We start from the raw sequence: 24,892 nt of genomic DNA, 5'->3' as shown, positions 1-24,892 counted from the left end.
TCAATTATTAAATGATAAAGGGCGAGTACATTGATCTCTCAAACCAAATGTACAATTTAATATTAATGAATCTTAATATTTTTTCATGTGTAGCTTCAAATAATTTTTGCTTAAACTAAAAGGCGTGCGAATTTCATGTTTTAGCTTGAGTCACGAAAATAGGAAAATATACCCAGATTTCGGAAGGTGAATCATAGTTAGCACTCAGACACAACCGAGCTGTGTTTGCAGATAAATACGTTGTATCTCAGAAATACCCAGTAAACAGAGCATAGTAAGGCGATGCTTTCTTTTTGAGTTACGGGTAGATAGTAGTCGGAACCTCATCGACTTTTTAGCACCTCACTTCTCTCCTGTAAATGTTGGAATTGATATACAATGTTGTTGCCTCAGCACCGAAATGCCAATTTTAATTCTGTTTATTCTCACTCTATGTACATATGTTGTATGCGCAATTACACACACACTCACACAGCTACACACCCACACCTTAACTGTGAACCACAGTCGTGTACTGTTAACTATTTGCCAGATAACCTATCTCTCTATTATATAAGAATACATATTCATCTGATAAATGCCAATATTTGAGTGTTGACTTACCCCTTCTGTTTCCACCCCCTCGATGCAGACGGGCGTCATCCAGCTTCAAGCACAACACGTCCTTCGTGGCCCGGCTGCCCACCATCCGGAGGCACAAGAGCCAGACGATCCAGACGCCGGGCGGAGGCGACGGCGGCGGAGTGTCCAAGCCGCCGGGCTCGTCGAGGGCCTCCACGAGGTACACCCGCACCATCCGGGACATCAATGCGTCCGTGGAGAATCTGGGTAAGTTGGTGGGCCATCGGGCAGCTTCTTCCGATTTCCGTTTATGTTTCCCCATTTCCATTCCATTGCGAATTTCTGTTTGCACACAGCCCACATGCACACACACACACACTTTCAGCTTTTGAAGATGTCAAGGTGCGTTTCGTGACTATAAGGCGATATTTTTTTTAAATCGATATAGTTATCAAAACTTTAAATAATGCGGTTAAGGAATTTTTAGTATCCATGTCTCACAATCTAAATTTTAAATATTTCAAAAATATTTTCTTTGTTCTTCATATTACATTATAGTTTGGGTCAGAAACTTAACAAATATTAAAAAATATTTTAAATATTATAAAGAAGTTATCAACAAAATTACAACAATATTTCAAAATGAGCAAAAAGATTAGAACACGGACATCCCTAACAAGAGAAATTATTTATAAATAAAGAATTATATTATTTCTTAACAATTGACCGTGTGGTTTCTAAAAAACGTTCCCGATTCCTTAAAACAATGAAACGCACTGAACGGCCTAAGCATGTTTTTTTCAAACTTTATTGTTGAGCAAATAATAATAGATAAGACCAAGATTTCTTTTGCTATTTAAACTGACACAAATTTTTTGATCCACAAGATAAATCATATACTAAAGAAAGTAAACAGGAAAGAAACAAAAAATTGGAAAACATTTCACTTTTCTCTTTCTAACGACTTATTTTGTTATGCATGCAGCGTTCTGCAATAAATTCCACTTAGGACAATTGTCAATAAGCCAGTCATTAATCAAACAATAAACCAAACTAGCCATTTTTGCATCGATGTTAATTGAAATGTTGCAGTTAAATATTGTCTTTGCAAGTCCATTAGTAAAGTTTTGGATAAGGAAAATGGATTATGGGTCAATTTATTAGCATTTAATGAATGCTACTAAACTTAACTACAAAAAAATATTCATTAATTATAAAATACAGACCTACAACGCTATATATTTGATATAAGTATACTGCCATTACTCGTGAAAATCCATTAAAATAAAAAATCATAAACCCAAGCAAATACGTTTCCCATCAAGTTCAAGTTTATAGTTAAATTTACCAACAAACAATGTGAATAACGTACTAAAATCCGAATTGAAACATTTAACCACTCAAAAGGATTTCCTTTTCGTTGTTGTTCTTAGAAGTTGGATATTTTGATTTCTCACTGTGGCGCATAACTTTTGATTTCGTATTAAATGTTCCAATATTGTACGACCCATATATAGAGTGTACCGTACCGTGTCTCTCGAATCGCAGATATGAATATATATATCTATATAATATATATTGGCAATCCGATTCCAGTTACAGTTACAGAACGCTGCTCCGATTCGCAATGAGTGGAGTTTCGATTGTCGAGTTTAACGTTTGATTTGAAATTTTACAGAGGTAGTACAAAACGGCAAATCCATGAATCCAAGTTTCAGCGAAGATTCAGTTGCTGAAACCACTTGCTTAAAAAATATTAAAAATTCAGACGGTAAGTCTACAAGGTCCTCTCCCCCAGGTCCTACAATACGAATATTAAAAAAAAAAAAAAAATGATAAAATCGATTATTATATCATACTATATTGTATTTGAGTGTTGTGGTTGTGTCAATGTTGTGAATCCAATGCATCCCAGAGATAAGATTGATTGAACTTTGAATTGATGTTGTTTGTTGGTTGGTTGCCTAACACGACTACCCCCTCCCAATGGGTCCTATAATCCAGAAATCTTAACTTAACTTAGCCAGCCAGCCCGCGACGCTGGCCAACTGCAAGCTCAGCTCGAGCGCCGGTTCCCTGGCCCAGTTTCCCGATCGTGATCGGGATCGACGAGAGCGTGGCGAAGGGGAAGGGGATCAGGCTGAGGAGCAGGCCAAAGCCGGTGGCTCCCGGAGAAATCTCACCATTCCGGTGGTGCTCTACGGTTTTCTGCACGGCAACTTCTTGGGCTCGACGCTTTCGCTGCGCAATCCACGTGTGGCTCCCGCCAACGATCGGGACCTGGAAGCTGGCCGGGATGAGGATGAGGTCCACAAAGACACTTGCCAGCGGAGCAACACCTTGCCGCTGCCCGTCAAGCCAGACAGTCCCAGTGGTAGCCCGGGAAGTGGTCGTACGGGTCGGTTTTTTGCGGCCGCATCGCACTTTCTGGAGACCGGATTCAGCACACCAAATCCAACCATCGACGTGGCAAGTGCGTGTGCTAACCAAGAGAATCGTATCTCCGAAAGTATCTCCAAACGTATCTCCTTCGCCTGCGCTAGGGTTGCATGCTGTCCACCCCCCAATAGAGTATCCTTAGCCCGGTTTGATTTGTAGTTGATGTAGGTATTTGGTTACACCTGGCCCACCTGAATATCCATATTCCCCTCCATCACACAGCGACACCTCACACCACAACGCTTGCTTCAGTATCTGGGCTGGAGAATCCCACGGCCTCGCATTTACTAACTAACTAACTAAGCTCTCTATCCTTATATATCGATGATAATCCATGTGTACTTACTAATTGTTCCATATGTGTGTGTAACGGTACTTTTGTATGTGTTGTTGTATATTTGCGTTGACGTTGACTTGATTAACCATATCCAAAAAAAACCAATAACCAACAAGCGAAGCTAGCAACCAAAACCTAACGCACAAGCCAATCTCTCTGATTCACAAATTGCCCGCAGATGAGGAGGACGAGCCGCGCTGCACGCAGCTAACCAACCGGCACAAGACCGCCATCAGGTTCATACGCAAGGTGAGAGGGTTCGCACTACGGAGATACCCTGTAACTATGCTGTACTGTGGGCTTAATCTTAAAACCGGCTTCCTTTCTATCCAACAGCTCAAGTACTTTGTGGCACGGCGGAAATTCAAGGAGGCCTTGAAACCGTACGACGTCAAGGACGTCATGGAGCAGTACGCAGCCGGTAAGTGGGAATTAAGGTCTAGATACATGAACCAAATAAATCTACTTACCAATAATAAAATTAAATTTAAGCCGTTATGAGCGTCTTAACAAACTTCAGCTCGGATTTTTAGATAACGACGTTTATACGGACAGACATACGGACATGGTCAGATGGACATAACCATCTATCTGTTTAATATTTTTCAATACATTACAGATAGATTACGAATGGGATAGTTAAAATACTTATAATATATATATAACCCCTTGTACCACCTTCTATAAATGCAATTTGTATATTTTAGGTCACGTGGACTTGTTGGGTCGCGTTAAAATGCTACACTTGCGGTAAGAAATATACACTAATTCCCATCTCTTAACCTATATTAATTAACACAAAACTTGTGCGCAGCTTGGATCAAATCCTGGGCAAACAAGGGTCCAAGGCCAAGGATGTATATGCATCCAAAATAAGCCTAGCCTCCCGCGTGGTTAAAGTCGAGCGGCAGGTGAGCTAGAATCTTAAAAAAAGCATTAAACCGATGGTATAAATAATTTTCTGACTAATTTTAGGTCGCTGATATCGAAGAGAAGCTAGACATTCTGATCAAGGCTTACATGGAGGATCGTGATAGATTCCTGGCTCTTCCGCTGCCAGCCAAGCCCAAAATACATTCCATTAGTCCTAGCCACAAGCCCCTGCACCACGCCCACAACCTGGCGATGATCGACGTGTGGAAACGGACCGCGGCGCTCAGTGTGCATCCGGAGCAGGTGACCACCACACCCTTGCTGAATCCCTCGGCGCCGGACAGCTCCGAGCTGCGATCCCTGACAGCCACGCAAACGCCTACCACCACAACCGATGCAATCGCCACACAAACCCCCATGCCGCCGCATATGCAGCATACAGCGACCAATACAAAGGTATTACCGCAGTCTAATTAATTTAATTGGAAGTATGTGATGCAAACTTAACCACTTTGTACAGTCTTCCGTGCTTAACTCATATCAGTTGGGGTCTGAGAAGCAGCAGCACAATGATGTTTTTATGACTGAATTAGAGAATAGAACCAAAAAACGTGTTACGTTAAGGTGTGTTCTGAAATAAACATATATTTACATTTGCATATAACCAGTATAAACATCCGAAAACCTGCAGCCTTCATAGATCAACATCGGAGCCGTATAGCAAGCAGGAGCAACGGATCACTATACCCGATGAGGGAGCTGATTCCCTGGACAGCAGTGCAAAGCCAACGCCGCCAGATAGTTCAAGTAACTAAAAATTAGATCTATTCTATTTATAGTATTATTATCGTAAAAGTTTTAGACTACTTGCCTATCGAATGAGAATATAAATAAAACGTAAAATCATTATATTGGCTTTCTTTGTTTTTATTTTTTTAAATTTCCTTTCTATAACTATGAATTAAATGTATATCGACAGATTACAGAATTCTTCTTTTTTTTAAATATGATATGTGTTGTGAAAGCATTTAAGCATTTAGATTATTCTAAACACAATCTATCTTCCATTTAGTTATATTAATCGATGAGTACGAGGACTTCGAGGAGGAGGATCTTAACTGTGAGGGTGAAATGGATCATTTCCCCACCTGGGAGATCGACAGTGATATTGGCGTAGAAGTCGATGTGGACGCGGATGCCGATGGCGACTGTGATGAGTCCACCGAGGACACGGCACTGCTGCAGTGTGCCACGCGCACCGCCATTGTTATAACACCAATTAGCCCAGTAAGTCTTGGCAGATTTGTTTCATTTCGTTAAGAATCTTTTTAATACAAGTTAATAACAATTTCAGGTAAGCTCCGCACACAATCTTCAGCAATTAAATGACCAAACTACAACGCTTAATAAATCAAATTTGCTTCCGCCAGACTCTGGCTAGTTAATTGCAATTGAAATTAGCTAAACGTAGCCATTACATTATCACTAGAATTATATATTATATACTATGGAATGCATATTAATGTCATTTTGGGGCATCATTTGTGTTCAATTAATTGGTAGCAAACAAATGAAAATCAAACTAAATAAATCTGTTTTAGCAGCAAATCTTACATTACCGAAATGTACCAGCCTTAATTCTGTGTGTCCTGATCTGGTATCTCGTCTATAAATTCGTCCGCCTCCTCGTCATCATCTTCCATCACTATGTCATCCCCATCTGCTTCCTCTATAAACTCAATATTTTCATTCAGACGGCGCTTTTTAGATGTGGATGGCGGATCATCGGTGATGTATTCGTCCTCCTCAACCACATCATCCTGGAGCAAAATGATGCCATCGTGAACCTTTCGGACATGCACATTCAACTGGGAACTGTTTACAAAGGTCCGTCCACAGCCGCCGTCGAAGTAGTCGCGGCACGTGTATTTATCCCCATGGGCTCGCTGCATGTGCGTCTTCAATCCTTGACTGCGCCCAAACCTCTTTTTACACACGTTGCACTCGAACGCGAATCGCTTGTAGTGTTGACCAAGAACATGAACAGAAAGGGACTTTTTGTTCCTGGTGGTGAAGCTGCACTGTTCGCAGCTGTAAGACTGCCCATGAAGCTGCAGGATATACGCTATTAAAATTAACCGTTTGTGGGTCGTCTACTGTACTGACCTTTTGATGAGCCTCCATTTCACTCTTGTGATAAAAGCCCTTCTGGCAGACACTGCAGGAATATCGCTTCTTATTCGAATGCACCACATTGACATGAGTGTCATAATTCCGTCGGTTTTTGACTATTTTAAAGCACTCAGGACACTCTATTGGTTCATGCCAATAGGCATGGTGCTTGGCCAGAGCATCATGGCTTTTGTACGAAGAATTGCATAACGGACAAGTGACGTTGTCTTAAATATAAAATTATTTAGTAAAAGAGGAATATATTAGAAAACACATTATACTTACCATTGTTATGACTCCTTGCTACATGAACAGACAAGGACATCTTTGAGCGGCATTCCTTTAAGCAAAACTGGCAAACCCATTCCTGGGCAGACTTTGAACCCTTCTCCGCCTGCTTGGTCGAGGTTTCGTGTGTGCGCCGCTTGTGTGTGTACAAGGAGTTCCAGTTCACGTAAGACTCTGTGCAGTTCTGAAAGGAGAGGAAACAATGTTATGATCAAACGTTCTGTGACCAAAAGGAGGACGCCTCACCTCCTGGTCGCACATGTAGTAAACACATATTTCTAGCCTGCGATGTGTTGAGTCCGATCGAAGTTGTTGATAGTTGCGCAGGTGATGGCGATAAAGTTTCATATGTGGGAATTCTTTGCCGCAGGGCTGACACAAAAACACTCCATCCTTATGTACCCCGGAATCGCGATGGGCTTGAAGACAGTCCTTTTCCTTGAAGTACGAGGAGCAGTACTCGCACACATAAGCATCCCGTAGGAGTTCCACGTCTACCTTCGAGCCAAAACAGGCTGTCTTCACGGAATTTACATGAGCTTGGAGGGTTTCGCGGTTATCACTTAAAAGACCACATTTGCTGCACACGTGCACATCTTTTTCGATGATCAGATGCTTCTTCATGTGAATATTGTAAGTAGCTTCGGTGGCGAATTCCCGGGAACAGAGTTCACAGCTTATTACACTGCCGTGCATGGCTCTCTGAAATTAGGATTTCAATTAATTCCTGTACCTCAAAGCATATTCGAATAGGAGGATTTGATGTTAAGATTCATGACCTACCATGTGTCCATTTAGCCGGCCCCGCGACTCAAAGTTGGCCATACATTCGCTGCAAGAGTAGGTCGTGCTGCTAACATTGGCATGCGACTTATTGTGCTCCATAAAAACTGAGGGGTCCCGGAAAGTGCGGTCGCAACTAGCGAATAAATAAATAATATAAATGTCTTAACAATAATTTGTAGTACTAACAGGTCGCAGAATAAGGTGCCCACTGGCTCATGAGAATAATTTAAATGCTGGAAAAGTTCATCTATGTTCGTGGTGGCATAGTCACAGACGAAGCAAGCTCTTGGTCTGTGCTTTTCTAAGTGAAACTGGCTGTGGAAATTAAATCTGTAAAGAAATATAAGTATTATTAGTATCGGTTATAATTTTAGAGAGAATAAACATACCGCTTCCAGGAAGGAAACTCCAGCGAACACATTTCACAAAATGAGCGAAAACCTCGCTTCTTTTTTATTACATGAGCGCAAGAATGCTTGTTGTACTGCAAAATGTTGGAGAAAGTCAATTTACATTCCGGACAGCTGCCGTAGATCGGAATTCTAGGTAATACAAACATCAAATATATAACACATATATCTCGTTTAGTAAATATAATTACTCAGCCACTGGCGCGTGCAACAAAACAAGATGCATGGCTAGGAATTTGCGTCCTTTCAACTCCTTGTTGCATCCTTCGATGGGACACTGGTAGACATCTCTGCGGCTTTTGTGTACCTTTGACAAGTGACTAAAAAGGCTCTCGAATGTGGGACACTTCAGGGAGCAATGCTTGCACACAGTGCACCACTGAAATGTCAGCTTTTCAAAGCTCGTCTTCACCACGGTAGCCAAGTACTCCGGAATATTATCAACTTCATCCTCTGTAAATATGAAGATATGTAGAGTTGGGATTGCCTTTTGGTTTTAGATATTATACCCACTTTCTTTGATGTCCACAAAGTTAAACGGAACAATATTGCTAGTCTCTCCCTCGTCGATGTCATCATCGCTTTGACTTTCCTCAGCTTGAGCTACCAATCTAGACGAACATCTTATGGGTTTGACCTTAACATTGTCCAAATTTGGATCCATAACATCTAGAACATTTTAAGTGTTAGTTAATGGACGGAAAATATGAAATTCAAACAAACCCTCATGCTCGTATATGTAAACATTCTCATCCAGATTGGTTTCTGTCACAACCTCTCTGTTTAGGATGACTATTTGGGCAGGGGTTTCTGTTTCCTCTGTGACCTGGACAGCTTCACTGGACTCCTCTTTGACTGCGGTTTCATCCTCAACAATAGCTTCTTCTTCGTCCAGAATATTTTGTATAAGGACACTGAACTGCTCCTGATCTGCGACTTTAGAAACCAGTTTTGCATCACTTTTGGAAACAGCATCTTCTGGGGAAGGTGTCTGTGGTGGCTCAGGAGATCTAGACGTATCAGGCGTTACATGGGAAGCAGCAGCCGCTTTATTCCTTATCCGGGCACTCGGTTCCCGGGTGGGAATAATGGGCACTGGTCGCAGAACCTTAGTCAGGGGCCTTGAAGGCACTGTTTTCTGGGCTGGTTTCGCAGCTGGTGGAGTTGGCTGGACCTCGGTAATCACAATGGGGTCCTCCTCTGCCTTGAGATCTTTGTCCTGGGCCACAGCCTTTGCAGCTTCCCGTTCTCTTTCCAGTTCATCGATGTCAAAGAGGCGGATGAGATTGGTGACACACACTTCGCACAGGAGCTGCTGCTTCCGCGGATCGGGCGACACTTCGAGCTGATAGTGCCTGGACAGCAGGGACTGCAGTCCCAGTTCGATTCCGAACTCATCGAAGATCTCCTGGTACTGGTATTTCGTACTGAATACGCTGCAATGCAGGCAGCTATTGTTTTTCGCGTTTTCCGACATCTTAATCTTTGTCCGTCAGCAAATTGTAGGCGTTATGGCATTTCTGGTTGGTTTTTTAGTGTTACCTTTCCGTACCAGTCAGCTGTCTGGTATTTTCCGCAGTGTGACTGTCTTGCGCAGATTTTTAAAACCGTTACCGTTACGATTTGAAAATAGTGTAAAAATAAAATGGCATAAAAAGTAAATAAAAGACTTAGGGAACCCAAGGAAAGAAGACAAAATTAGTTTTTCGAAATATTTAATAAACAACTGCTAATTTCTATACAATAATTTCATTTCATGTACGTGCATAAAGTTTTGAGTGGTTTTAAAAATCGACTTGAAACTTTTTTGGTGCTGCGGTGCTTCGAAATTTAACTGTTGACGCGCTTCAGCAGTGCGAAGTAGCTGTAGGAGCAGTTAACAATCTGAAAGAAAAAGAGGATAACTAGTAATTGTGAAATATAAAGGACTTTCTGCTGCCCTACAGAACCAAAGGCCTCCAAGCTGAAAGCAAAGGTGGGGTTAAAGGTGCGCAGGAGCATCGGGGAATTAAAGCGCTGCATCATGAGCAGGACAATCCGGCGGTTTGCCCTGTTCCATCCCGTCCATTGCGAGCTGTAGATGCTGTGACATAACCTAGAGCTCTGGACAGTAACCTCGTTGGAGGCGTAGCAAATGATGAAGATCTGCCACAGCATCACCAGCTGATAGATACAGGTCTTGAGCATAAAGATGGCATCGCCGTTTGCAATGGACATGGTGGACATGTCGTACAGGTTGGACACCAGCACCAGAACAGAACACATGAGCTGCACAGATCCTGGCCACTTAATGAACAGCTCCACCAAGTCCTTGAACCGAACAATCCTGTTGTAGTAGGCGGCACACTCACGCAGTTCCATGGCGATCCTCTCGTTATCCTGGGGCTCAATCACAGGACCCAACTTTTCTAATCTCAGGACCAGCATTTGGAGCTGAACCTTCAAGAAACAGAGCAACGAGTAGGCCACCGAGTCGTAGGTTATATTCAGCACACAAGTGGGCAGCAGGCAAATCGAGTGGAACAGGTACTGCGACCAATAGCAGATCCATCCCTCGATACTGCACACCTCCAACATGGCCAGTGGTAGCTCCCCAAAATTGTCGAAACAGGGAACTATAAGGATCAGGGCAGCCGCACCCAGAGACATGATGCCGTAGAAGTTCCTCATACGGACAACCGCCACTCTATCTGATTCCAGCATCTGCCTTTCCTGTTCACTTTTAACGTTGAACTCCGGGGACAACATCGCATCAACGAGGCCAGCGAGTTTGCGGCTCTTCAATTTCAAATGCAATAGTTTGGCCATGCAGGATATTTCGGTGGCGAACATGAAGAATACCTTTAGGATCTCCCTCACTTGGTAAATGTTGTTCAACAGTTCGAAGGAGAAAAGCAGCAGCATGATGAACAGGATGACCAGGATAAACCCAAACCTCATGGACTGAAATCGACGCTGGTGGTCTGCAGCCCAAGTGGGGAGCTGCCAAACACCAAGGATTTGGAAGTACCACACCTGGTACTTATAGAAGTCCTCCGTTACCATCTGATGCTGAGACATGCTGACGATTTTCACTTTTCCATCATGAACCGCCCGAGGAAAGCCTTTTATAGGCCACGAACTTAAATTGGCTAATGAGCCTCATTATGGAAATTGGCTACAGTGCACAAAAAGTTCGAACCGCGAACAGAACTCACCGAGCTGAAGAGCATTAGGTCAAAACCAAGACTGGGATTTAGTGTCCTAATCCTCAGGGTCGACTGAAGGCGTTGCATGAAGAGGAGCGCAATCCTACGGCTCCTGTAGTCCCAGTCCACCCAGGAGGTCTTGTACAGCTCGTGCGGAAGGTCCAGGCTGCGCTGGGTTACCTCACTGCCAATGAAATTTATTACTAGCCTGGGATGCATTTTGAATATGGAATACCCACCCGGCATAGTAGCACAATATAAAAATCTGAATCAGCATGCACGCCTGATAGGTCACATACTTAAACAGCTCCAGCCTCTCGTCAGACAACTAAATTCATATAGGGAACACAAGCATTTATGATAGTCTTCTAGTTGAGGAAATTTGAATTAAGTACCCAACTTGGCCAAATGCCAAATCAGGCTTTTACAATATTCACAGCTCACCACAGCAATGGCATAAAAATTGGCAGTCAGCACCAAAACCGAGCAGAAGATCTGCACCGAAATCGGCTTGCAAAGTAGACGCTCCACGGTTTTCGACAGTTCAACGATGGTCATGTGATAGCGGATATTTTCCTTAAGTTGCTGTTCCACAGTGCCACCAGAAGTAGTGCTTAACCGACCGATCTTGTCCAGTCGCACGGCCAGAATGTCCAGCTGGCACTTGATGAAAATGAACAGGGAGGAGCAGAGAGAGTCGAATCCTATGTTGGTGATGCAGGACACGGACAAGGCCAGGCACTGATAGCAGTAGAGGAGCCAGTAAGCAGGTGAGCCAGGATTCTCGCCAAGCGGATTGTATGTTTTGAGCGGAAGGTGGGACCAGTCCAAGGCGAACTGGGGTATGAGAATCATGCTCAAGGCGGCAAACGAGAGCGCTCCATAGAAGTCTCGAAGCTTCCTACTTCCTTCACAGGCTGCTGCAAAGATCAACTCTTCGTTGGCGCCTCTAGGACGAAACTCTTCGTTATCCAATGTCCTGAAGAGCTCCTCCATCTCCACATTGTTCGCCTTAATGGACAGCAGCTTGGTGGTATGCCCTGCACTGGTGGCCAGGATAAAGATGGCTTTCACAACATCGGACATGTAGCTCAAGTTAGCCATCACATGGAGCACCAAGAGGAGATCAAAGAGCAGCACCCAAAACACAATTACGTGGACATAGTTCACCTGGTGGATGATTCTCCACCAGCGTTCCTTCTGAGGCCACAACGAGAAGATGTTCAAGAACGCCTTCTGGCCCTTGTAAAAGATTTCTACTCCTTTGCTCATTTCACGACGAGATTTTCCTGAACTTAAGGTTAATTGATTTAGTCAAGTGTTTATAAGGCTTCTCAAAGGCATTTAAAATGTCATTAGATGACCCAATCGTTGGTTAATCGTCGTGGCGCGGTTTAAAATATTAAATTATAAGAACAAAAACATAATATTACTAATAAAATCAAGTCGTCTCAAACGTCTGAAGAATACTTCTTTTAATTTTCACTCCTTATAAAGAGTTGTAAAATATATATTTGCAATTTCTTTGATTTTTTTTGCAGTGTATGTCATTTGTCTATGCACTTTCGCAATTTTCAGCTTACATATGTGCGTATGTTGAGTAAAAATACTGAATTATTTAGCCGACGATTATTACGTGGGTTTAATTTCGAGCAGCCCTTAGATAAAATATACATAAATGCTTCTCCTTCCTTAATATGGGAACCGCTTGGGATCGCAACAGAAGGTGAATCCATCGTCGGGGTTATTCGGGAGGGCAATGGGGCAATTAACTGGGTAACAAATAGCCAGACACTGGGGCCGCTCCCTTTGGAAGGTACTATTGTAAGTGAGGAATACGTACAGCCCATTGCCGGTGGCATCCCGTACCACTTTGTAGGTCCACTCGGGAACCGGGATCTTGGAGCCGGCGAGGAAAGCCGACTGAAGGAAGCCCTTGGTGTCTGGCAAAGTCAAGATGCCAATTCCGCCGGACTTGACCCGGAAATAGGATGAGTTCGGGATCTGACTGCGCACCCATCTCTCAATTTTCTCCCAGTTGCCATCGTTAATTGACTTGAATTGCGGCACCACATTCAGATAGCGGAAAGTACTGCCCATCTGGTCAGTGAACAGGAAGTCCGCCGAAGCCACCATATGTCCTCGATTAATCACCAAGTAGTTGGCACTTGGCAAGTAGGACTGGTCATCACCGTAAATGCATTTGAACGCAAAATAGATGTTGGACTTCATATAAGCAGCAGCCTCCTGCGGACTGAACATCTCATCTGCCACAAACTCCACAAACGGCCGCTTCGGAACTAAAACTCCGTACACTAATAATAGTGATGCAAAAGGCAAAACTTTGTGATTTACTCACAAAACGTTTTGTAGTAGACATCGCTCTGCGAGTACAAGAGTCTTCCCTGCCCGGAATCGAAACATGTGCGATACAGCTCCAGATCCTTGCCATCTATGGTATATCCCACTGCATACAGGTTCCCCGCGCAGTCCCCATCGCGAATATCCTTGGGCACCGGTTGCATTGGACTTAAACAGTGCATGGGCAGCGGGACCGAGAACTGTCCATTGTCCTGGCACATAGTTTCCTTGAAATCCGTAGGACTGCAGTACATGAGTAGAGTGACACCGGATGGAACTGTTTCCAAGCGCTGCAGCTGGATAGATCCGCTCGCATCGCGATAGGTGAAGATTCCATTGGATTGCTCTACCATATATTGCAAAATTTGACAATCGCCCTGCACTTCCCAAGCTGCCGAGTTCAATCATGTGCCAAATTCACAATCTTAAAACATAATTTTTTAACTCACCCAGAAAGCATAAGAAATATATGTATATAAATAATATAATATGGAGGCAATCCATACTACGAAAATTTTGAAAAATGCCAAATAGAGAAGTTAAATGTACTAACTTTCTAAATCAGAAGCTTCTATCGATACATTCTAGTCAGCAGTTAGTTCAACATACTACTTTATGGAACCCATTGTAAATTTCGGAACCTACTAAATAAGTAAACACTTTTTTTGACAGTCCACTTGTGGATAACACTTTATTGCTTCTATCACATACAAAAGTTGTTGTTTGGTTGCTAGTTGAACTCTGCTTCGAAACAATTGATCAATTCTTGTATTCGTGGTACTGTACTTCAAGATAATAATCAGTATTTTAAATTTGTTTTTTTTTTGGGTTTTTTCTTTCTACTTCAAACAATTGATATTGATGTGGTTCTACAAACAAATATATAATAGTTCTTTAAGTGATAAGCATACGCCATAACGATAAAAGAAATTAAAAGTAGGAAAAGAACGAATCGAAATGCAATCGCATCGGAGAATTAAATGTGCATATGTAGTCGTGTATCGTAGGTGGTATAAAATACATATAAAATAAACAAAACTTAAAGTGAGAACTGAAAACGAAACTTAAATATTTTGCACTAGTTCTTTAACAAAGATTTTAGGGAACAGGGTTAGGGGCTGCTTGCTTTTCACTTGTTCAAAATTGCTGCGCGAAATCTCATACAAATTAAAACCTATATAGAAAACGGTTTCGATGTGCCATCTTACTGCGTGTAAATGCTATAAACTATACTTGATTGCTCGGGTGGTCTCTACTACAGTGCATCCGCGTTGCCAGAACATCGCTTAGTTGTTGTCCTGCTTGTTGATCAGCTTGAGGATCACCTTGCCGGCCTGCACCTCCAGCGCGTAGAGGCTGCGGTCCTTGATCCCGTTGTTCAGCACCTCGTCGGTGATGGTCACAAGGATGCCCGATGGCCCCGATATGTACACGCAGCTCTTGTTGGCGTCGTTGAAGATATTGGAGCCGCTGCCCGAATACTTGGAGTGCATCCCCCAATTGTTGAAGAGTGCTGCAGCAGCTGCAGTGGCTGCTCCACCGGCTCCGTTCTCCTGGGCACTGGCCTTGGCCATGAACTCGTAGAAGCCAGGCATCTTGAACAGCTTCTGCTGCAGCTCCTTGGCCGTGTTCGACAACAAGTAGATGGCATTGTAGCTGCATCCATCAACGCTGGCGTACAAAGTTAGCCTGGGAGCAATAGTCCTGAGGGAAGGATCACAATTAGAACAAATGTCTGAGTTTTTCAAGATGGTTACACTCACTTGGCGCGCAAAATGTTGAACATGCGAATGCCATCGGCCAGGCCGCAAATTTGAATCAAATCCTCCTTGGACATGCTAAAAATAATTCAAAAATATAAATAAGTCGGAAGAACAAACAAATTTCAAATGTGCGGTGTGGCACGAGTTAAAGATAGAAATATTACATACATAAACCTATAAATGCATATATAGAGTAATAACCTTAAACGATCAAGTATCTGACGGAGTAGGCCAGCTATCTAATCAAGGTATTTAATAATCAAAAACTTTATGGTTTGATTGCTCGTAATCGATTGGATGGGGAATCATAGTGTCCCTTAGCTGTTTTATTTTAGTTCCGCTATCTGTTATATGCCAGTCAATAAGATAGCACAACTAACTGATTAAAACATTATATGGTTTATCGCTTGATTGTATAAAACGGTAATCAAAAACACCTTAGTATTCGCAGCTTAGCAGACAAATAGGGGCGTGATGATAATTAAAACGCTTTTATACATAAGTAAGTTAGTTGTTACTTCAATCGAACGACGCTTTTAATTACGGCGGTCATAAAATTGTTTTGATAAAAGAAAACTACTCGACTCTCCTACGATTTGGTTGGTATAAAATTGGGTCACTTAGAAGCAGAAAAAAATAATATTAATTCGGTTCGAATTCTAGATGACTACTATTCCCAAACGCTCCAGATCACATACCGCATGATATCCGCTCCCGAGAACTGTGCAAACGTTGAGAGATAGGCCGTGAGGCGATGATTGGTCAGCCACTGCGTCACTTGCGAGGGCGTCGATTCCGGCATTATGTTCTGGCTCTGAAATGGACAATAAAGGGTCATTTATTTAGTAAGTCTGCTTAGGGAGCAGTGGGCAATGACACCTACATAATCGTCCATGTCAGCGGGCACATGCTGCGGTGAGACCATGTTGGTGGCGTCCATCAGCTTGAGGGTGGGCGAGTTGGTCGATGTCACCGAGTTGATGGCTATGGGGCTGCTGCTGGTAGCCGGCGATGCTGCACTTGGCGCAAACGGAAGCATTCCATCGTACTTGGGTATGTGCACGGGCGAGTTTGGCCAAAGTTTCATACTGCAAGGAATAGGATACAGGAGGAGATTAGTACAAGCCAGCTTTAAGTGAGTTCTTGCAGATCCTACAAATCCAGTAGAGCTCGTTCCGTATCTGACGTTGGCAGGAGCGACGATCCTTCAGATGCAAGCGCATGTTCACGAATGCGAGGAACTCCAGCGCGGAATTCACAATTCGAATTTCCCATGGTCCCGCTGCTCCCCGGGGAATCTGGTTTGCTCTTCGCCGAGCCACTTGCCTTGCTTAGAAGGCACCCGATACGCCCAGTTGCGGCTGATTGGCCAGACAAACCCGTTTGGAATCTATTTTATATGGCTGCTTTTCCACCGGGTAAATTTTACAGATTTGCGTCTTTCGCCGCCCCCCCATGATTTCCGGTTTTTGAGTGGATAATACCTAGCCGTAGGCTTTTCTGCACCTGATCGACATAATCGATCTCAACAATACAAGACCTTATACAATCCCCATATCATTCGCCATCATTATCTAAAGTGCTCGGAATGCAAACAAACGAAATCATTGAACAGAGACCAAAACCAAAAACCGGTTAAAAGCAACTTTAAACTAAAAATAACTTGGAGCAGACGCAATAACAACAAAGACCGCGGCGCAAAGTGCTCTTAACTGATCTCTTAGCTTTCCACTATCCTTCGGATTCTCTCTAGAAATCTCTCTGGATCTCTTTCTCCCCATTTCTCCGGATCTCTCGCCGATCGAGGTGTTCTCTCTTTATATGATACACGTATACAGCCGCTCTCAATTCGATTGATCTTTATGATTTTGTGATCATGCAAATGACAAACTGAATGATTTTCATTTGCTCTCGTTATGGAAAATTTCCACCGAAATATCTGTATATAGCGTTTTTCACTGCACACTAGATTCTAAATAAAATACATATTTAATAGAACCACAAAAAACAACGTGTAATCGCTTGGTTTGTTTGTTTATGTTTTAAATTCGCAAATAAACAGAATGCTTTTGATCTTTACATTCAAAATGTACCACTTCAAATACAATGTAAGACCGTACTTATAGCACTGAAATCACTCTAAATGTAAATCTTAATCAATAGCATAACATGATCTTATCGTGTGAACTATGTGGACCAGAATGTACTAAGCCAAAACATGGCCAAGACCCCGCCTTAGGGCTATGAACCGCACTGTACGTTCAGATAAGGAACGAGTATCTAAGTAATACGTAATATGCACTTGATCTTAACTGCACGTTATGTAAATGTGTGGAACTGCACTCGCTTGGTTCGTAAATCAAAAAGCTCGGTCCGTAGTTGTCGCATAAACAAGAGTTGTGGAAAAATTTGCGGGCTCAATTGGAAAATTGCGCGACATGGCAGCGCAATAAATTGTTACTCAATTCTGGAGCAGAAGCTATGACAACTGATCTTCCCTTCCCTGACCCACTATGTGTCTATATCTTCCCGCTTAACTGAAGAATCTGAAGGTAAATACTCACTATTCGGGACTGTAGCAGCCAGTGGTGGTGGCGGACATCACCAGATCCAGGGATATATCGTTCATGATGGTACACTCGTAGCTGGGCTGGAACTTCTCCTGCTCCGATTGGGGCCGCTTCTGGATCTTCTCCCGATCCTGTTTATGTTTGCGATCAGCTCCCTTTAGCTTAAAAACCTGTAAGAATAAGCGTTTAATATAAGCGTTCTAAGTGGTTTGCACGGAATATGATAATTGGTAATCTTGATTATCACACATTTATTATCAAAAGAGCTATTGTCAAAGCTATTTGTACTTCGCCACTTTTACAGGTAATAGCTTAAAACCTTCACATAATAATTCCGCTTTAAATAATATTCTTGTTTTCATTGTTTGGTATATCTGTAAGTCACAGATATGAATACGTGTGTAGATAATTTTAATGGCCAAAGAAATTATACACTTTTTATGGTACTTGTTGTTTGTGAATGCTACTTTCTGATTACGTTCTCTTCCGTAAAATTCCATTGGCTATTTTCGGACCGCAGTGGCAATATCTCAAAATTAAAGTAGGTCATTCTCTTTTAAGATCATATCAACGGCCAACATACATTCAACACTCCAATTAAGCTGGGTCATTTTGTATAAATGAAATAAATAAATTAAATGAATACTATGTAAGCATAGATAGCTCACTGAACATTAATGGCATACTATATTTAAAAATAGGATCCTGTTTCCTGTTAACGGACAAAATAAGAGACTCTCTCCGTTAAGCGGACAATGATCTTGTCCAGTTCTTCTTCTCACTCACCTTGATCTGGCAGGCAGCTGCATGGACCGCCTGTTTACCATTGCTGCCGGCACTAGGAGTCCGTTCCGGAGATGCTGGGGCAGCGGAGCCACTGCTTCCGCTGCCACTGGCGATGGCGCTGTTGTTGCTGCCGCCCGAGCCGCTGGCGGTGGCACTGTTTGTGTTTTCTATATAGGTTTCAATTTGCAGTCGGAAGGGCACACCCTTCTCGCCGCCGTGCTTCTTTGGGGTAAATTCGGTTGAAATGCAGTTGACCTTGATGTAGACGCCGACCTCCTTCAGTGGGTCCCAGAAGATCTCGACAGTGTTCAGTGAGGCGGAGCTCAGCGGCTGCGACACGTGGCAGAGGCCGTACGAAAGCGGTACGTCCACCTCAATGATGCGTTCGCCTGGGCGGGATTGCTGCCATTGCTGCATCTGCTCGCGCTCCATGAACTGCAGGCGGCGCTCGTGGAAGCAGATCTTGATCACGCTCTGCAAGAGGGAATCGGAGGGGAAACGGTTTTGTGAGAAGTGGCAAGAAGTGAAGTCATTTGGAAAGTTTATTCGCACACGCAGATTTCACATGTACATGGAATGGTAATGCCTCGCATCTCTCAAGTCGCCCGGCTTAATTGGGGCTTATTAAAATCAATTGAGCCCCCCATATACACACATGCGGTCACACAGACGGGATGACCAAGTCGCTCACTCGACAGTCAAATAATTCATCGCATCACATGACTCTCCGACTCAATTGGAGGCTGCGGACAGAGACTTTGGACTCACCTTCAGTATCTTATCCCTATAGAGGGACAGGTCTCCGATCTTCTTCAGCTTTATTTCGTAGCTCTGGCCTTGGTTGAGGTACGTCAAAGTCTCCTCATTGTTCTTGGTGGCGATCGAAGTGGCCGCTGCCAAAATGTACTGAAATCTGGAAAGGCATAGGTGTTACTAAAATAATCTATCCTTAGTTTGAGATAAGCCAAACTGTACTTCAATTCAATCTGATATAGTTTTATTGCAACTATAGGTTTTTAGAAAATTATTAAATATTTATAATGCTCACTTGTGATCCTCCGCATGGGTAGCTCCGTTGGCCGAACCGATCTCGATTTTAGCAGGATCCAAAACGCTAAGTTGCTGGGGCTTTCCCTTTTCGTTCAACTCATACTCGGCGTTGGCTAGTGGTGAACCCTGAGGAGAGCCGCACCCGCAGGCGAGTCCGGAGTTTACATCATGCTTGCCGTTGGCGGTCGATCCTGATCCGTTAGCCGAATCTTGGCCAGAAATAGCCTGCGGCGGCGAGTTCTGAACCTCATCCAGCTTGGCAATGGCAATGGAGGGCGATGCGGCGGCATTGTCCAGGGATACCTTGGGGCTCGGCTTGATCTGCTCCGTTTGGGGCTCCTGCTTCAGGGTGGTCAGCGTGGGGGAGAACGACAGGAAGTTCTCACTGATCGCGGTGGGAAAACGTAAATTAGCTCAAATTGGATTCAGTTCCCTTGGGGGAAGGGATGGGGGCTTACTTGTTCAGATACGAGTTGCTGTTAAACTCGGCGTTTAGATCGAAGCCGATATCATCGCTCCAGCTGCTGCGACCTGAAAATTCAAAGAATACCAAAAACTATATTTCAACCCATATCTGTGGCACGTTTGCGATTTCTTTTAGATTCTAGACGTTATCACAGAGTGACGCTCTCAAAACCATTGCCGACCTCAATTCGTTGACGTCAAACTTGTGTGTCTTAGCCAAAATAAACGCTCTGATGAATTTATAGAATGCGGCACTTGTAGGGCCAATTTATAATTAATTGATAAACACGTAAGTATAATTTTATACAGCTTGAATTAATGCTATTTTGAGTGCAGGTCCCCAATATAATTTACTAATGTCTAAATTTGGAATACAACACTTTCATAAAATGTTTTAATAAAAACAAAAAGAATATTAAGGAACATTTAAGGTTTTATCCCGAGTGCAACCGTGCAGCGATTACAGCAATCGTTCATAACATTTAAATTATTTGTCTGATTTTCTCATGTAGATGGATATCGATTAGGAAAAAAATCACCCATGTGCTTCGCTACCAACACACATTCATGTCAGAAAACTTTTCCTATTTTATTATTATTGTACTGCTAAGTCCAAATTAATAGTAATTTACCAAATATGTTCGTGGAATTTACACGCCATTACTTTCAATTGTTTTTAAAAAATGTCTGAAAAAAAGTTTACTTCAATGAATACAAGTTTGTTAATTGATTTAATCCGTCCAGAGATAGGAATTGTAGCTGTGTGGGTTCCATCGGACAATTCATATCTCGATCACAATTGATTCCGAGTTATCCAAGACCGAATGACGCACATCGATTGCGCTGCTCACTCGTTTCACATGCGCGATAGTGTCACAGCCAATTGTTAGATACATCGTATCTGTAAGTGTGGACATTATAGGAACGCCGAATAGAATGGATGCGCCGCTTAGTTCCCTTGACAAATGGCAAGAGGAAATGGCCTTAAAGCCATCTCTTATATAAGTTCGAATGTGGGAAAAAGGCAGGACAAAGGCTGAAGCCATTAGCCCGTTCGAGTGATCTCAGTTCCTCTATAGCCATGAAGTTCTGAATAGTTCTGAATGATCTCAGTTTTTCCACAATCGCTGAGGTTTGCCTAATAGCGGATTGTTGTACGGCCAAACGCTAGCATTTAGCCTTATCTACTCCGAGTGCCGCATGCCGAATGATAAGCCATCAAAAAGAGAGGGCCGAGCTCTAGATTGCAGTCCAAATTATATGGTCGGTTGCCCCCACACAAGTGCTTCCACCTAAATCTGTTTGTTCCGAAGTGTACCAGTGTGCCAGTCACTCGTTTCGGGGTAATTAGTACAGGGACCCTGCGTGATTTTGGAGCAATCTCGAGGGCATATCTACAAAGTTGAAAGGGTTTCGGCTGGGGGCTTGTTCGGGCCATTGGAAAATTACCGAGGGAAGATTTTATTTCTTTAGTGGCGTTCTATTATTAAAGCTCCATTGATTAACACAAGCGGAGGTGCTAAGTTAATTACTGTTTTACGGCGGGTTTTAACCATCGCAGTCTGTTAATTGTAACACGGCTTCCTAACTTCGATATTGAAAGCCGTCGCATGTTAATGAGTTTATGAAACTATTTAAAGACCTGATCTTTCGAAGTGCAACTCCACCTGCACCAAAGTTTGCCCAACATCTCCAAACACGACGACGAGCTTGGCCCTTTGTCGAGCTCAATCTTTAATTGCGATCTCACGCACTAGTCGTATAACTTCTGTGTCTGATAGATACAGAGTAATTAGCGATAATCTTCCATTGTTTATACGCCACTTAGCACCCAACAACAGAGAGTCTCACGTTTGTCTTACGGACCATCGATCGAATTAGTCGTTATATCGAATACATCTGTCTAGGCATTTCAATACCCATATACCATACTCATACTTGCACGGGGCTGTATAATCAAAGAGGCACTACTCGGAAACGGGTTTCTCAATTACGACGGCTTCTAATTTGCACACACGGGTTTCCGACTCGCTCTCGGATTCCAGATGCAATCCCAGAAAGAAGTATGAAGTCAATTCGAGCCGATTTTCATTCTTGCTGCCTTTCTTTCATTGATTACGTTTTATGCAAATCACTGAGCTAATTCAATGAATAACAAAATTATGGGGACACATTTTTGTATAATCTTTATGCCATCTACTATACTTTACCCGAATTTTTAATTTTTGTCGCAATTTAAATCATTTCGGACGAGAGCGTAAAATAATACCTTAAATATTGTTGAATGAATCAGCTTAGAATCAATGTAGTCTGAATTTTATCATAAATATTGGACCTGTTCCATGAAATTAGCATTTTAAATACATTTTACTTTACAGCTTGATTAAATTAATTGACATTTTTACAAATTCTCATCTGTAGGTGGTGTCAAAGAGCAAGACACTATACCATTAATTGGGTAAATGGACATAAGTTTCCTATTACTATATTGTATGATTGTTCTTCGCTTTAAGGAATACCTATCCATACCGCATTATAATCAGCATTTGCATATTTGTGTTAGACTGATTTAGTTAGTTTGACTAGTAGACTAGGACTACTTCGACAGTAGAGAATTTTCCACAAAAAACGATTGAGTTATAATCCTTACCCGAGTGCTTCTCGCGCTTGTGCTTTTCCTTCTCCTGATGGGCCACTTTGGAGGGCAGATCGCCGCTCTGCGATGCTGTGGGTGAGTTCTCACTTTGGCCAATGTCCAAAGAGTCCCAATCCATTCGTCTTTTGCGTGAGCCGCTGTTCAGGTAAATGGTCTGCACGTCGATGATCTGCGGTCCCGGCGAGTCCTTCGACTGTCCGTCTACGACAATCGTAATTTGTTCGATTAGCGAGCTGCCCTCTACGAGATCGATAGATGTGGAAGTTGATGGTGATGGGGATGAGCTGAGGTGAGCTGACTGATCTGGGTGCACTGATAGCTGGCAGCCTTACCTGTCCACGATTCCTCTGAGTTTGGCGGCGAGTCAACAAAGTTGATCACTTGCTCATAGTCCGATCCAATATGCTGATGGTGGTAGCCGCTGATGAAGTGGCGGTTTTGGATCTGAAAAACCCAAAACGTATGGGAGTTTAGTTCGAAAACGGAATTTTGACGGCTTAATCAATTATAGAACCGAATCAGAGCCAGAGAACCAGCAGCAAAGCGTGTCTAGCCGCCAACGAGGCTATGCCCTCTCAACATTATCTCTACAGTCCAGCTGGAATACTGTATATGTAGGTCCGAACCTTGCTGATAAGGTCGCCAGCAATCTCGCCTGAGCTCTACCAACCCCTCTTTCTCCCTGACCCGAGAGAGGGAGTGGGCATAAACACCCATCGATTCATGTTTATTTGCCGATGAGGACTCGAACTCAGACTCGGACTCGGTTTGATTCCACAAAATAATGCTTTCCCAAGATAACTTCAAGCATGCTTGATGTGTGTAAACAAACGGAGAACGCTCAGTCTGAGGAGCTGGCCAAAGAAGACCCAGAACAAGCGGCGTTATTTAAAGATACATCCAAAAATAAAGGAAGATAAAACACAAATCGATGGGGCGGGTGAGTCCGACTGTTGACGTAACATTTGCAACTATTTATTAAGCGCTGTTCTGTTGTTTTTCCCTCTATCTGTCTACCACAAATTCGTTATATGATACACCCCGCCATATAGTATAATTAGCAATTGAACTATATATTTATATGTGCCTCAAGGCAAACAGATTTCGCTCGAAAAATGTAGTCACTCAATTGTAGGGAGCTTTAAAGGCGGCTGTTTCGATTTACGAAACAAACTATGGTTTAAAAACAATTGTACAAATATTGCTAGCTGTAATTGGTTTAGATTCTCTGGAATTTCTAATTTTCTCCATGGTCTAGCTATAACGTAGAGAAATGCTTTACACTGAGGGAATGAAATTATATATATAATTATACTATATGGTATTATATTGGCTTATAGACAATCGATTTATATCTACCTCATGAAAATCTGTAGCATTTATGTTTAACCATATAATGCATTATAACCTAACTGATTTTTACCCACGAAACTTACCTGATTTAGATTTTCACTGATACCGTTAGTGGTGTTGGTGTTGTTGTTGGAGTTTTGATTATTGCTGATACTGTTATTATTATTATTATTATTCTGATATTGACTGCGATTTAAATTGTTGAATTCCATTTGGTCGAGTTCGTTGAACAGGTTCAAATCGAACTTTGTTGAAAGGGTGCGTTCTTGTTGTAGTTGTTGATTTTGGTGTTGTTGAATGTGATGTTGAGGGTGGTGGCTCAAATGTTGTTGTTGTTGTTGATGATGAGTATATTGTGGGTCGAATATGCTTTGTAAATCCAACAGACCGGAGTTTTGGGATAGAAACGAAAGCGCCATTCGGTACGTGAGTTAACGGCGTTGGAATCGCGTTCTGGTCTCTATTAGTCCGAGCTTGTTGTTGTTGGTTGTTTGATATCCTCCTGAATTATTGGACCGTGATCGCTCTCACCAGTATTACGAAACACCACTTCCGACCGGAGTAATTTCGCCAGCAATTTTGCTCAAGTTTTTTGGTGCAATGCGAAATGCAACAAAAGTGATTGATGGTAATAGTAATATTCGAAGTAGAAACCGTATATTGATCGACCGACACTTACTGATTACTTGCTTAGGCTAACATTTTGGCATAGCTTGTTCAAAATGCTCATATGACACACTTACTTAATCGTTCGTTCGTCGCACAGCACTTTGGATATACGAGGGCTAACAATATGCACTTGACGTGAGTTCTACTAACAACCAAATAATATCT

General features: G+C 42.7%; 5 protein-coding genes across 23 annotated transcripts in view; 1 reads left to right on the top strand and 4 right to left on the bottom strand.

Moving 5' to 3' along the window:
- The window catches only part of LOC6733830 (potassium voltage-gated channel subfamily KQT member 1), a 39,279-nt gene extending 33,445 nt beyond the window's left edge, over positions 1 to 5,834 (top strand). For 3 of the 17 annotated variants that reach the window (XM_044922499.1, XM_016182399.3, XM_016182404.3), the window contains 11 exons: positions 632 to 828; positions 2,585 to 3,034; positions 3,459 to 3,586; positions 3,674 to 3,758; positions 4,045 to 4,087; positions 4,152 to 4,248; positions 4,313 to 4,666; positions 4,731 to 4,834; positions 4,902 to 5,017; positions 5,283 to 5,497; positions 5,565 to 5,834. In XM_044922499.1, coding sequence (XP_044778434.1) covers positions 632 to 828; positions 2,585 to 3,034; positions 3,459 to 3,586; positions 3,674 to 3,758; positions 4,045 to 4,087; positions 4,152 to 4,248; positions 4,313 to 4,666; positions 4,731 to 4,834; positions 4,902 to 5,017; positions 5,283 to 5,497; positions 5,565 to 5,651 — 1,876 coding nt within the window. In that variant the 3' untranslated portion in view covers positions 5,652 to 5,834. Of the gene's footprint in view, positions 1 to 631; positions 829 to 2,239; positions 2,333 to 2,584; positions 3,035 to 3,458; positions 3,587 to 3,673; positions 3,759 to 4,044; positions 4,088 to 4,151; positions 4,249 to 4,312; positions 4,667 to 4,730; positions 4,835 to 4,878; positions 5,018 to 5,282; positions 5,498 to 5,564 lie in introns of all 17 variants that reach the window. The other 14 variants (XM_016182408.3, XM_016182401.3, XM_016182397.3 and 11 more) reach the window with 9 other exon arrangements.
- LOC6733829 (zinc finger protein 761) lies at positions 5,752 to 9,414 on the bottom strand. The gene is made up of 10 exons (XM_002080837.4): positions 8,590 to 9,414; positions 8,380 to 8,535; positions 8,058 to 8,319; positions 7,846 to 7,998; positions 7,643 to 7,786; positions 7,454 to 7,589; positions 6,917 to 7,372; positions 6,668 to 6,854; positions 6,377 to 6,609; positions 5,752 to 6,321 (listed from the first exon to the last, which is right to left on the bottom strand). Exons 1-10 carry the CDS (start codon positions 9,341 to 9,343, stop codon positions 5,845 to 5,847), a joined length of 2,958 nt encoding a protein of 985 aa, XP_002080873.1. The 5' UTR covers positions 9,344 to 9,414; the 3' UTR covers positions 5,752 to 5,844.
- Positions 9,415 to 9,564: 150 nt separating this feature from the next.
- Positions 9,565 to 12,358, bottom strand: LOC6733828. The gene is made up of 5 exons (XM_044922484.1): positions 11,499 to 12,358; positions 11,294 to 11,382; positions 11,064 to 11,238; positions 9,811 to 11,007; positions 9,565 to 9,750 (listed from the first exon to the last, which is right to left on the bottom strand). Exons 1-5 carry the CDS (start codon positions 12,324 to 12,326, stop codon positions 9,697 to 9,699), a joined length of 2,343 nt encoding a protein of 780 aa, XP_044778419.1. The 5' UTR covers positions 12,327 to 12,358; the 3' UTR covers positions 9,565 to 9,696.
- Positions 12,359 to 12,503: 145 nt separating this feature from the next.
- LOC6733827 lies at positions 12,504 to 14,006 on the bottom strand. Its single transcript, XM_016167773.3, has 3 exons — positions 13,865 to 14,006; positions 13,414 to 13,806; positions 12,504 to 13,354 (listed from the first exon to the last, which is right to left on the bottom strand). Exons 1-3 carry the CDS (start codon positions 13,917 to 13,919, stop codon positions 12,747 to 12,749), a joined length of 1,056 nt encoding a protein of 351 aa, XP_016026811.1. The 5' UTR covers positions 13,920 to 14,006; the 3' UTR covers positions 12,504 to 12,746.
- A 69-nt stretch (positions 14,007 to 14,075) lies between these two features.
- Positions 14,076 to 24,740, bottom strand: LOC6733826 (upstream-binding protein 1). 3 transcript variants are annotated; one of them, XM_016167771.3, is made up of 13 exons: positions 24,142 to 24,740; positions 23,038 to 23,149; positions 22,700 to 22,945; positions 20,043 to 20,115; positions 19,583 to 19,969; positions 19,303 to 19,447; positions 18,535 to 19,008; positions 17,743 to 17,918; positions 16,335 to 16,460; positions 16,062 to 16,266; positions 15,877 to 15,992; positions 15,179 to 15,253; positions 14,076 to 15,119 (listed from the first exon to the last, which is right to left on the bottom strand). In XM_016167771.3, the coding sequence occupies exons 1-13, from the start codon at positions 24,475 to 24,477 to the stop codon at positions 14,702 to 14,704; spliced, it is 2,889 nt and encodes a 962-aa protein (XP_016026809.1). In that variant the 5' UTR covers positions 24,478 to 24,740; the 3' UTR covers positions 14,076 to 14,701. The 3 variants fall into 3 exon arrangements, with proteins under 3 accessions (XP_016026809.1, XP_016026808.1, XP_016026810.1); XM_016167770.3 differs by lacking the exon at positions 16,335 to 16,460; XM_016167772.3 differs by lacking the exon at positions 16,335 to 16,460 and having other exon boundaries at positions 22,700 to 22,906.
- Positions 24,741 to 24,892: the final 152 nt, after the last annotated feature.

The sequence above is a fragment of the Drosophila simulans genome, chromosome 2R (assembly GCF_016746395.2).
Source record: "Drosophila simulans strain w501 chromosome 2R, Prin_Dsim_3.1, whole genome shotgun sequence".
In the NCBI taxonomy this organism is placed as follows: Eukaryota; Metazoa; Arthropoda; class Insecta; order Diptera; family Drosophilidae; genus Drosophila; species Drosophila simulans.
Note: the sequence above shows the minus strand (reverse complement) of the source record. Positions and strands in the feature narration are given on the sequence as shown.